General features: G+C 56.7%; 2 protein-coding genes across 4 annotated transcripts in view; one reads left to right on the forward strand and one right to left on the reverse strand.

The window, feature by feature from the left end:
* FAM171A2 (family with sequence similarity 171 member A2) overlaps positions 1–105 on the forward strand; it is an 8712-nt gene extending 8607 nt beyond the window's left edge. The window contains exon 13 of the mRNA XM_024760781.1: positions 39–105. Coding sequence (XP_024616549.1) covers positions 39–105 — 67 coding nt within the window. The remainder of the gene's footprint in view (positions 1–38) is intronic.
* A 470-nt stretch (positions 106–575) lies between these two features.
* GRN (granulin precursor) lies at positions 576–7305 on the reverse strand. 3 transcript variants are annotated; one of them, XM_024761150.1, is made up of 13 exons: positions 7171–7305; positions 4451–4595; positions 4201–4326; positions 3999–4083; positions 3429–3541; positions 3197–3332; positions 2981–3075; positions 2616–2739; positions 2246–2343; positions 1909–2154; positions 1471–1683; positions 1140–1370; positions 576–1049 (listed from the first exon to the last, which is right to left on the reverse strand). In XM_024761150.1, exons 2-13 carry the CDS (start codon positions 4586–4588, stop codon positions 912–914), a joined length of 1743 nt encoding a protein of 580 aa, XP_024616918.1. In that variant the 5' UTR covers positions 4589–4595; positions 7171–7305; the 3' UTR covers positions 576–911. The 3 variants fall into 3 exon arrangements, with proteins under 3 accessions (XP_024616918.1, XP_024616917.1, XP_024616919.1); XM_024761149.1 differs by having other exon boundaries at positions 4451–4606; positions 7171–7250; XM_024761151.1 differs by lacking the exon at positions 1471–1683 and having other exon boundaries at positions 4451–4606; positions 7171–7250.
* Between the last annotated feature and the right edge of the window lie 5367 nt (positions 7306–12672).

Raw genomic sequence — 12672 nt, forward strand, 5'->3', positions numbered from 1 at the left:
TGCGTGCTCCGGGGGGCCGCGGGGCCCCTCGCCCTTAGCCCCCAGCCCCGGCCTGGAAAGATGCCCGGGGGCCTGCGGAGCTGTCCGGTGGTATGTGCTGGGTAATGTCTTGGGAGGGACCCGTGTCTGCCTCCGAGTGGGAGGTGGGAGGGGTCCAGACCCCCGACGGGAGGTGCTGGGAAGGAGGGCTGGGTGGGGGGGAAGCAGTGCCTGTATAAACGTGGCTGTACATAGAAAGCTCTATTGTGGGAAAGCAGGAGGGGCACCTGGGCCTCAGCTGCTAGTGTGAGGGCTGGGAAGGGAGGGGCGTTCTAGTGGACCCCTGGGAGGGGAGGGGGTGCCGCTTGCGGACTAGCCCACCTCTGGGCTACGATGTCACAGGGCTGGAGGCTGGGGTGGCTCTGGGGACTAGGGGATAATGTGATGGGATCGCTGTGGGCAACAGCAAATATAAAACTGGTGAGATAAACTTCTGTGTGTCTTTCTGTGAGGGGGGGGAAATGTGGACACTGGATGGGGGCCCTGGCTCCAGGGCCCCCTGGGGGGGGCAGGCAGGGTGGCCAAATCAGACACTGTTAAGAAAGTGTACAAACTTTACTGCAGCGTGCGCGCACACACACACACACACACACACACACACGCACACCTGTGGATAGGGAACAGCACCTGGCCACAGGGTCCACGGAAATGGGAGGAGGGGATGGCAGCTGGAAACGTGGCTTTTGCCACAGCCCTCGTTGGGATAGGGAGGGCCTTAGACTGAGGCCCCGCCTCCCAGGGTGACAGGGGTACTCAGAAATGGGGGTCTGGGAGACTGTGGCGGCGGAGAGGTGCTGGGGAGGCCTGAGCAGTGGGCACCCTCTGAGCAGGGTCCCAAAGGCCGCGGAGTGTCTTCAGTCCTCAGTCCCTCCTCACAGCAGCTGCCTCGGGGCCGGGTCCCTCTGAGGAGCGTCCCAGCGGAGGGCTTCCCGGAGCAAACACTTGGTGCCCTTGGCCCCACAGCGGAAGCCAGAGGGACAGCAGTGACGCCTGTCCGCACAACACGTGCCCTGGATGGTGGGAGTGGGGGGGTAAGAGTTGCGCGTGGCAGGACCCGGCCCAGGCCCACACCCGGCCCCAGGGCGGGGGGTGGCACTGACCTGGCGGTAGGGACAGCAGGCCCAGCCCCCTCGGCTGTCTCGGCAGCAGGTTTGGTTATCGTGGCAGAAGTGCCTCTCCCCACAGTCCACGTTCCCCACACCCACGTGCCGGCCGCGGTCCAGGTGGGCAGCAGGGCGGGAAGAGTCCACCTCCTTCTCGCAGGATCGGGCCTTCACGTTGCAGGTGTACCCAGCCGGGCAGCAGTGCTGGCGGTCCTCACAGCACACGGCCTGGGGGACAAAGGGGCATTACACTCTCGACCACCTAACGTCCCCCCACCTGGGACTGGACTCCCCTGTCCTGTCCGGAAGCAGGCAGGTGGGCACTCACGTGTGGCAACTGGCAGCAGGCCCAGGCCCCGCTCAGGCTCGGGCAGCACGTCTGCCCCACCGGGCAGCTGGTGTGCTGGTCACAGCCCATGTCTCTGGAGTGGGACAGGGAAGCCCGGCGGGCAGGCAACTTGGCCAGTCCGGTCACCACCTTGTTCCCTCTCTTACAGTGCCCCCCAGCCAAACACGTGTAGCCCTGGCGGCAGCAGACAGCCTGGGGAGGTGGCAGAAAAGGGTGGTCTAGGAAGCCACTACGGGACGGAGCGCTGAGCCGCCGCTGCCTCCACTCTGCCTCTCCTGCTCACAGCTCCTCCAGCTGGGAATGACTGACTGAGCTGGTGCCGTGGGCCAGGCAGGAGAGCGAGGCAACAGGAGCCTGGCCATGTGCTCAGGCCAAGACACCGTCCCTCCCCCCAATACTCTCCCCCTTTCCGTGCACCTCTGGGACAGGACAGCAGCCCCACTCCCCAGACGTGAGTCGACAACAGGTATTGGAGGAGGGACAGCTGGTGACGTTATCACAGGGGACATCATTCTCCACGGCTCGGGGGTCCGGCAGGCTGACGTGGGCTGGGGCCTTCCTCATCCAGGGCACCCGGCGGGCCCCCTGTTCACAGGTACCCTTCTCTGTGTCACACCTAAACCCGGCCGGGCAGCAGTGCACGTGGTCCTCACAGCACACAGCCTAGGGTGGAGGGAGAGGGGACGGTGGGCCTGGGGGGCCTAGCTGGCTGCCACCCTCTGCTCAGCCCAGGCCACTCACCGCTCCTCGGTACCTGGGCAAAAGGGCAGCAGCCCCAGGCCCCGGACAGCAGGCGGCAGCAGGTGTAGTCGTCGGGGCAGCTCACCTCCATGTCACACTTCACCTCCCGGACTGTGAGGCAGGCAAGGAGGATGGGTCGGCAGTGGCGCTGGGAACCCTCGGGGGTGCCCTCCCTTTGTCAGTCCCACAGCTAGAACCGGATGTGAAGGATGGAGGGTACCGCTCAGGCCACCCCGGCAGTGATCCTAAGGCGAGGCCCAATGTGGACGAAAGGGGGCTGTCCCTGCCCTGGCCCCTCCGTGCGGCCATCAGTCCCCAGCCCCATTTCTGCTCACTCCTCATGGTGCAGGTGGAATGGCGGCGTCTGCCGCCTCCCCCGGTACCTGTGTGTGCGGGCAGCTTGATGAGGAGGTCCGTAGCGTTCTCCTTGGAGAGGCACTTACTCTGGATCAGGTCACACACAGTGTCCTGGGGGCAGCAGTGCAGGTGGTCGGAGCAGCAGATGGCCTGGGTGAGGGCGAAGTGGTCTTTGGGATTTCCAGTCTCCCTAGAGCTCAGGGAGCAGCCAGGCCGACAGCTGGCACTGCCCCAATCCCCCACTAGGGGGTGGCATGAGTCCTGAGCAGCCAGGCTCCCAGCCAGCCACCAGCCAGCTAGCCCCACCCCTTGGAGTCCCTGCCTGGTAGGTAGGTGTCCAGGCCAGATGGCTGTGGACGCACAGCCCAACTGGCTACAGCCCCTCACTCACACTGGGCATCGGGCAGCAGCCATACTTTCCACTGGGCAGCTTGCAGCAGGTAGAACCATCAGGGCACTGGGACTGTGCATCTGGGCACAAGACCACTGGAAGGAGAGAGAAAGGTGAGGGGCAGCCAGGGTGGAGGGGAATGTCTCCCCAGCTAGGAGTTAGATGAGGCCTCTCCTCGCTCCCAGCTCACACCCCGACACTCTCCCACCTCCTTACCTGGCCTTTTAGTCTTTTGGGCAGGGATCTTCTTTGCCAGGGGGTGGGTGCCTGTGGCCGTGAGGCAGAGGCCACGAGCCAGGTCACAGGAGGTGCCATGAGGGCAGCAGTGCACCTTGTCTTCACAGCAAGAAGCCTGAGAAGAGATGGCCCTGACTATGTCTTTGCTCCCTCCAGCCCTTCCTCTGCCCCCACTGCCCTCCTCCCTCCCCCCATCTTCCCAAACTTGTACCTGGGGCATGGGGCAGCATCCCCATGAGCCATCAGGCATACTGCAGCATGTGGAGGAGTTGGGGCATTCGAACTGTCTGTCGGGGCACTGGACGGCACCCAAGGTCTTGGTATCTGTGGACGGGATGACCCAGGATTCCACCCAGTCAGTGAAGGTCATTCCTCCCACCACTCAAGGAGCTGCTGGCACCAGATCCTGCAGGCCCAGCTACAGGAGGATTCGGGGGCTGGCACTAGGGCTCAGGGCTCCCCCAGGCTTTCCTAACCCACTGTCCCCCAAGCCAGTCCTTGCCCCAGCAATATGGCACAGGGCAGAGGCATCCACTGACTGGGTAGGCCTTAAACCAGGCCAGCTTGGCCTCTCCCCACCCACACAATGCTTGGCCGTGGGTCTGGAGTCTTACATTCTCTCCTGACCCCTCCTCGCCCCCGTGCTGCCCCTCTCTCCAGAGCAGGGGGGCTGCTTAGTATAGATGTCACGTGAATGAGGACACGAGGGCAGGAATCAAGGTCACCCAGCTGGCTGCACTCCTGGGTGCTCCGGGCTCTATGTGCTGCCCATCTGGCTCACCTGATCTTTGGAAGCAGGACCGCCCGTCAGCACTGCAGTGGAAGCCCTGGGGGCAGCAGTGGTGGCCATCCCCGCATGACACGGCCTGTGGGTCACAGAGATGCCTTCGTTGGCTAGGCCCATTTCCCTGAGGGTGGGAAGAGGGTGCAGGAAAAGTGTAAACGCAGACCCAAGCCCTCCATCGACCTAATGGCACCCTCACCTCTGGGAACGGGCAGCAGCTGGAGGTCCCCGAGACAGTGAGGACGCAGGAGTAGCCAGGCGAGCAATGGGCGTCGGTCTGGCACCGTGTGCCCAGATGCCGGCTCAGCGCCGTGGGCCACTTGTCCTGGGAAGCGAGAGGAAGGGATAAACCGAAGGACCCGAGCCCGGCCCCCTCCTCTGGCCAATCCAAGATGAACCTTTGGGAAATCCCAGGCTGCTAGCTCTTGCCTGGGCCGAAGGGCACTCACCGGAACGGGATTGCAGCAGCTGTAGGTAGCTCCTCTCAGGTCTAGGCAGCAGGCCACAGGGCAGAGTTGACCGTCTGGGCACTGTGTTCCAGCCACCAGCCCTGTCACTAAGGCCACCCAGCTCACCAGAGTCCACATGGTCCACCTGCAAAATCCCTAGAGGCATTCGGCAACCAGCTGAAGCCCAGGCCACCCTCGATTCTGGGCCCAGTCACTCCCCCCGCCCCAGGCCCAGGCCTAGCTGAGCCTCCCCAGCCACACCCTGTCCAGACAGGAAGAAGGATGCGGGGCCTGAGATTCAGTTTCCTACGTGTGTCCTGTGTGGGTGTCACACGTGCACCGGCGCGTGTACACCCATGAGCATGAATGCTGGCATGAGCACGGGTGTGAATCTGTGTCCCCACATGCGGCCTAACACCTGAGTCTCTGTGGCTGAGTGTGTAGAGACGTGGGTATGTGAGAGTCAGGAGGTTTTGTGGGTCTGATCTGTGGGGACGTGGACCACCTCCGAGGGGTGCGGAAGGCATCAGTAGCCATGAGAGGACAGGGATGGGGTGCAAGGAGGGAGTCTCTCCTTGAAGAAAAGCCAGGGTTCCACTTCCCGAGCCAGCCCCTCTAGATGCCCGATGCTGTGCTCACACCTGCACCCTGCTAAGGCCTGTTGGCGGGGGAAGGGGAGGGGAGGACACTTGATGACATTGGCAACCACGGGGTTGAGAAAGTTGTGAAAAAGGAAGTAGGGTGCCGGTGGAGTCTGGGCTGCCTTCCCCAGAGGCCAGCCACCACCTGCCCACTGACTGTCGCCTCCCCACCCAAGGAAGGGGATACACAGGCTGAGTCAACCTTTGGGACACCTGTGTTCTAAGGGCCCCCCCAGTACCACCAGGCCCTTTCAGAATCCCCAAACATACCCCCTTCCCTTCCCCCCACCTCTCCCTGCCCTGGAGCCGAAACCCAGCTGCATGTGGGGAGACCACATGTGCCCACTGGGCTGCCGATCTGCATCATTAGAGGGAAGTAAGCCTCGGTCTCTGGAAGGGAGCAGGCTTTCACTTCTTAAACAACTCTTCCCCCAAGCTCAGCCAGCCCTGCTAGCTCAATGGGGTGGGCCCGGGAGATGTTACTCTGCCTAGAGGGGCCAAAACAGTCATGTTCGTTGAGCCTCTTAGGAGCCAGTGACAACACTCTACATTATTTTCTTTCTTCTTTGCAACAACTGTCCAAAGTAGAAATTATTACCTTTACTTTTCAAAGGAGGAGACTGAGGCTCAGAGATGTGAAGTAACTCCCCCCTGTCATATATCAAGACATAGAGATGACAGGCTTTGATGGCTCCAGACTACACTGGACCTGGGTTCATTTCACAAGTGGACCATGGGTAGTGCCTGGGAATGGGACCCCAAACCCCAGGAGGACAGAGGCCTGGGGTCCAAGCTGAGAAGAGGGACAGAAGCGCTTCCTGGACAGGTGGGCCAGGCCAGGACAGAAACACAGAGTACGGGGCTGCCTGGATACTGCACATGGGTCCTAGTCCTAGAACTGCCACCGTTGACTATGAGAGCCCCAGAAGTTGCTCCCTGTCTTTGGGCCTCAGTTCCCCATTAGTCTGTGTGTGGACACTGTACACTTTGTATGGCAGGGAATCGCACACACCCAGTCACTCACATCCTCTCTCCCTCACCTGGTTTTCCTCAGTGCCCCCTCTCCAGCTCAAAGACCATCCCCAGGAGGCCATCTCCTGGCCAGGTAAGGCTGAAGAAGACTGGTCCTGGACTGCGGCCCCTTTCACCCTCTACACCGATGCCCACAGCCCCCCACCCTGCAAGGCATCTACAGCTGGCCGCTGTAGGAGTGCCTGTCTGCACACATCTCAGACTGCTCAGCGCCCTAGTGATTCATTTACATATATTCTCCTTCCTGTGAGTAGAGTGTATGCTTCTACCGAATATACGTGCATGCACGCGCCCAAACACACTCAGGACCAGGGATGGGGGAGGAGGGGACCCAAGTCCTCTCAGCAGGGTTCCAAGTGGTGGCCTCTCTCCTCCTCCCCACCCTACACTGCCACCGCAGAGAGGGACAGGAACCTCTTCAAGGCCCCAGCTCCGTCATCTTCCACTAGGGGGCAACCCCCAACTCCGAGTGTCAGGAGAGAGAGATTCCCAAAAGGTGAGCCAACCCAGCAGCAAGAGAGCAGGAAAAAGTGGCAGGGGGAGGCGGAAGTTAGCTCGTCCCACCCCCACCCCCGCGAGAGGAAGTGAGAGAGAGCCAGACACAACCCAGGGGTTCAGTCACCACTCCCAAGTCCCTACTGTCTTCGAGGAGGCCAGCGTCTCAAGCCCCGCTCCCAGCCCTCCGAGCTCGGGGACCATGGGCGGGCGCCTCGCCGGCTCCCGGCCGCCGCGGGGACTACCCACCCGCACCAGCACCTGCCGACGGGGGCGGAGTCGGCTCCAGAACGGAGTAGTCTCTGCTCTGGGGGAAGGGGCTGCAGGCCCCAGGGGTGCTGGAGAGGGAGAAAGCCCCTTCTAATGGGGGTCACTGCAGTTACTGCTTATTCCCACCACCCATAAAACCCCTTCCAGTGCATCGGAGTTTCTCTAAGGGAGTCTTTTATTGTCTCCCTGATGAAACTACAGAGGAGCCTGAAGCCCCCACCTCCTCCCGGCTGGGCCCCTGGGAAGGAGCAAGCGAGAGGTCTACGCAGCCACCCTCCTTACCTGCGTCGGGGTCGGCGATCCCTGGGGAGCAGCAACCGGGCAGCTCACCAACTTGGCCCCCTCGGCGCGTTGGCCCACCCACCTCTGTTTCCATTGGCCAGGTGTCCGGGCTGTCGCACTCCCATTGGCTCCTCGTCGACGTAAAGGCGGGGCCAACCTGGGAGGCTGTGCTGCTTTTCCTACTCAATTCACTCTCCTCCCTCCCTTCCTCTCTCTCCCCAACCCCCCATTTCTAGGGATCATGTGATTAGGCAATCATGTGATGCCGTCGCCGGCTAAGCCTGCCTGCTGGTGCCCGCCTCGCTGCCTCCTGCAGCCCCATCCCGAGATGGGCCAGCTCCTGTCAGGGGACATTGAGAGCCAAGAGCTGTCCCTTAGAGGGTGCGTACAAGAGCATTTACAGGATGTCTCTTGGATTTGGAACATTTGTGCATCCTATTTCTGTTCTAGTCAACCAACTCAGATTTAATGCTGGGCAGCCGGGCCCCAAAGGGGAGTGAAGGAGTAGTGAGGGCAAGGATAAACAGCCCTCAAGCCCCTTCCTCAAGGGGCTCACAGCAGGGGGTGGGGTGACGGGGGCACGAACCCGTGTCCCTTGCATCGGCAGGCGGACTCTCAACCACTGCGCCACCAGGGAAGCCCCGTGGGGGCACATTTTTGAGCTGAGGCTGGGAGGATTTAAACTGTCAAGTGGGGAGGGGTTGGAGAAGTGGCTAGATAGGGGGTAATGAGAAGAGCATTAGGAAACCAGATGGGAAAGGCAGCCTTGGGCAGGGATTGAGTGCCAGGTTCAATGGAGTGGACTTGAGGAGCTGCTGGGTGTGTGGCACCAGGCTGGGCTGGCTGTGCGTGCATAGCACAAGTGGCTTCCTAGTTTCGGTTGGCCCTACCTTTCTGGAATTGACATGCCGGTGAGGAGAGAAAATATACCACACGGAACAGATTCACCAGCAGCAGGAGCTAGACTGCTCAGTGCCAAGGGGTCTTTCCCCGGCAGAGATGGTTGATGGGAGATGCACCAGGAGAGATGAGAGGCCCAGAGGAAGCCTGGTGCCGGGTCTTGGAGGAAGGGCCGCGTTTGGTTGTGCCGAGTGGCTGGGGAGCACTGCAGGTTAAGCAAAGAGCTTGAGCTGGGGGTGAGGCTGGGGTTGGGGACAAATAGCCAAACTCAAGGGTGGTGGGAGTCTGGGTAGAGAAGATTTTGATAGAATCAACTGAATGTAAATGTGAGGACTGGACTCTGGACTCTCAATTCTATTCCACTGATATATGTGTCCATTCTTAAGGCCAGTATCACACTGTCTTAATTACTATAGCTTTTTAGCAAATTTTGAAATAGGGGAAGTGGGAGTCCTCTAATTTCTTTTTCAGGATTGTTTTGGCTATTCTAGGTCCCCTGAATTTCTATGTGAATTTTAGGATCAGTTTCTGCAAAGACAGCTGACGGTTTGATAGAGAATGCACTGAATCAATATTTGGGGTGTATTACCTTCTTAACAATATTGTCTTCCTATTCATGAATATGGGCTGTCTTGATTTATTTATCAGTTTCTTTTTGACAGTTGCCAAGTATTCCACACTATAGGTGTTACATGTTTACTTAACCAGTCTCTTTTTTTTTTTTTTGGCCACGCTGTGCAGCTTGTGGGATCTTAGTTTCCCTACCAGCGATCAAACCCGTGCCCCCTGCAATGGAAGCTCAGAGTCCTAACCACTGGACCACCAGGGAATTCCCTTTACCAGTCTCATTTAATGGACTTTTATGTGTTTCCAGTTTTTGCAGTTACAAATAATTAGGCAACGAATATTTCTGAACATGTCTCTGAGTGCACATATGGGGGTTAAATTCCTGAAAGTAACATTGCTGGGTAAAAGGTATGTTGAAATATTAATACCAAATTGCCTTAACATTTTTCCATTTTACACTCCCAGGCTCAATATTTGGGGGAACTTATTTCCCATATACTCACTAACGTTGGATATGCCAGTTCAAAAAAATTTTGCCATTCTAATGACAGAAGATATTTCATGGTTGTTTTATCTGCATTTCCTTGATCTCAAGGGAAGCTGAGCATTTTTGTGTACGTTTATTCTGCATATGTATTTCTTCTGTGAAATGCCTGTTCTTATCCGTATTAGTCAGGGTTCTCCAAAGAAACAGAACCTGTTGATGTGTATATAGAAAAAGATTTATTAAAAAGGATTGGCTGACATGACTATGGAAGCTAGTAAGTCCAAAATCTGCAGTGTGAGCCAGCAGGCTGGAGATTTAGGAGAGCCGATGGTGCAGATGAAAGTCCAAAGACAGTTGCCAGAGAATTTCCTCTTGCCCGGACAGGCCAGTCTTTTTGTTCAATTCAGGCCTTCAACTGATTAGATGAGGCCCACCTGCATTATGGAGGGCAATTTGCTTTAGCCAGAATTCAGTGATTTAGATGTTAATCTCATCCAAAAACACCTGCCAAGTTGACACGTAAAACTAATCATCACACAACAAACTCACAGATGTAGAGAACAAACTAGTGGTTATGAGTGGAGAGAGGAATGGGGGAGGGGCAATATAGGGGATTAAGAGGTACAGGCTATTATATATACAATAAGCTACAAGAATATATTGTAAAACACGGGAAATATAGCCAATGTTTTATAATAACTATAAGTGAAGTATAACTTCTAAAAACTACGTTGTACACCTGTAACTTACATGATATTGTATAGTTGATACAGTACATTCAACTATAGTTCAATAACAAAAACAACTAACCATCACATTATCCCTTGTTCATTTTTCTCCCGTGTTTCTTTTTCTTGTTGAACTGCGGGAGCTCTTTATATAGTCTGGATATTATATGTGTTGCAGATATTTCCTCCCAATCTGTCATCTGTCTTTTATCTTTGTTAATGGTATCTTTTGTGGTCAGAAGTCGTGTGGTTATGTCATCTGAAATCTAGCAATCGATCTTTTCCTTTGTGGCTTCTGCCTTCCCGCAGCCCACACTTGCTTAAGAAGTTAGAAATATGTTCTTCCTGGTCTGTGACAATTCCTGCTGTGGTCCCACCTCGGATGCCAGCACTGCCCTGGACTGGGGCACCACAGTGATAGGAGATTCCACTGAGAGGCCTGACATGAAGAGAACCCCGGATGTGACTGGCTAAGAGGTTCCTCAAGGTCAGGGTTGGACAGCTTCCCTCTCTCTCCCTCTTTCTGCTTCTTTCAGCCTCTCCCCAGTTCTTCCCATCACCCCTTCAGGGTTTTCTTCATTCAGTCTTCCAGTCCTGCTCTCATAGAAGAGTCACAGCTGCCCCAGGGCCAGGGGCCTTTCCCCCCAAGATCTTGAATTGCCCGATAAAACATCAGATGCCCAGTTAAATTTGAATTTCAAATAAAGACAAATTTTTAAAGCATAATTATGTCCCATGCAATATTTGACACATACCTTCAATTAAAAATTAATCCCTGGGAGTTCCCTGGTGACCTAGTGGTTAGGATCCGGACTCTCACTGCCAGGGCCCGGGTTCAATCCCTGGTTGGGGAACTGCGATCATCTCCTCAAGCTGTGCAGTGTGGCCAAAAAGAAAAAAAAAAATTATTCCTTGTGTATCTGAAACTCAAATTTAACAGGGCATCTTATATTTTTATTTCCTAAATCTGGCAGCCCTGAACACTAAGGTTGGAGTGAGGGCACAGAAACAGCCCCTGCCTCAAACACACCTACTCCTTCCTTCCCCATCCTGCCTGAGTCACCTTAGGGTGAGTAATTGTTGCCCCACTTGCTCAGGCGCCTGCCCTCCTCATCGGGCACCTGACTGGTGTCTGTGGGGCTCTGCTTGGCCCTCCAGCCTGCCTGGGTAGGTGTGGGGGAGGGGAGGCAGGAGCAGGCCAGTACCCAGGCCCGAGGCTGTGGTGGGATATTTGGCAACAGAGGTACCAGACCTGGATTCCTGACCTAGCATAGGCCGTGAACTTGCCCAGTGCCAGTGGGCAGGCCACTTCCCTTGTTGTTTTTTAATCAATTACTATTTTTAACAAAGTATACCGTGCAAATAAATTTTAGTCAAGTTATAACACAAAGCAGCACTCTTTCTTTTTTTTTGGCTGTGCTGCATGGCATGCGGGATCTTAGTTCCCTGACCAGGGATGGAATCTGTGCCCCCTGCAGTGGAAGCTCGGAGTCCTAACCACTGGACCACCAGGGAAGTCCCAACACAAAGCAGCACTCATCCTCTCTCTTTTCCTGCACCAGGCTTCCACTTCCAAACCCTTTAACCGTTTCTTCTGTGACTGTCCCTTGTGTGCTTGCATGTGAATTCTTAATTCGCCTTTGGCCTCAGTGTGTTCATCCAGTGGGTGAGCACTGCCTTGCTGTCTGTCCGCTGGGAGATTCAGAGTCTACACTGAGCTGTGGCGACTCCACCTGGCCCCGGGTGCAGGTAGACTGATGCTGGATGGTATCTTTAAATCCAACTGTGGGGTGCAGGATGCAGGGTAGGGGTTCAGCGGGAGGGAAGAGAGGGGAGAAGGGGGAAGGCAGGTAGGGGAAGTGGATTACTTGGCTTTGCCCTGTCATGGAGGGAGCTTCAGGGATCCTGATGTGCAGGTCTGAGAGCCCCTCATCTCGCTGAACCCCCTTTCTATGCAACGAGGAACCTAGCGCCCAGCGAGGAAACTCCTCTCCGGTCCCCTTCCCTCTTACAAGCTATGTGACTTGACACCTCTCTGCCTCAGCATCCTGGTCTTTACGTTGAGGACACGACAATAAGGCGCTTCCCTCGGGAATGAGATGATGCCCGCAGAGCCCTCAGCTCAGGGCCTAAGCTCAATTAACGAAGCTGCCACCGTTGGTTGTGGTGATTCCTCCCCTTGGGCCCTCCCCAGCTCCCCCTCACACATACCTTAGCCTGGGAGACTGCCCACCCACCCCTCAGCCCACCTCACCCTCTCCTCTCGAGCCGTGGCCCATGTATCTCTCTTCCCAGAAGTCCACCTGGACCCCCCACGTGGCTGCACCCCATGGCATCCTTCTGGCCCAGGGTCCAGAACCCTGTCCAGGAGGGTCTATTTGCACCTGGTCCATTTCAGACTCCTGAGAAGGGCACCCCATCAGACCGAAAACATCAGGACCCCTCAGCCAGACCAGGGCAGAGGGGGCAGAGGAAGACTCAACCCCTCAGGGATGGGGTCGGGGCAGGGAGACACAGGGTAGGGTGAGCTGGGTTGAATTCTCCTCCCATCCAGACGTGGAGTCAGCATCTGCCTTCTGTGGGAGAGGAAGGCACATTCCCAGATCAGACTTTCAGTTTCTTACGTTCTAAGAGCAGTGGGGTGATCCAGAGGAGAACTTCCTGGTAGAGGCAAGGACTGACCCCAGCGAGTCTCCAGAAAGCCCGATGGGCCTCTGGGACAGGCAGGTGGCAGGCGCTGGAGGACAGCAGCCAGCTCCTTCCTGGAAACCTGGGCAGTGGGCTGGCATCTGGGCGGTGGGACCTCGTCTTTGCCTGTTG

Source organism: Neophocaena asiaeorientalis, unplaced genomic scaffold (assembly GCF_003031525.2).
Source record: "Neophocaena asiaeorientalis asiaeorientalis breed wild unplaced genomic scaffold, Neophocaena_asiaeorientalis_V1.1 scaffold30, whole genome shotgun sequence".
NCBI classification, from domain to species: domain Eukaryota; kingdom Metazoa; phylum Chordata; class Mammalia; order Artiodactyla; family Phocoenidae; genus Neophocaena; species Neophocaena asiaeorientalis.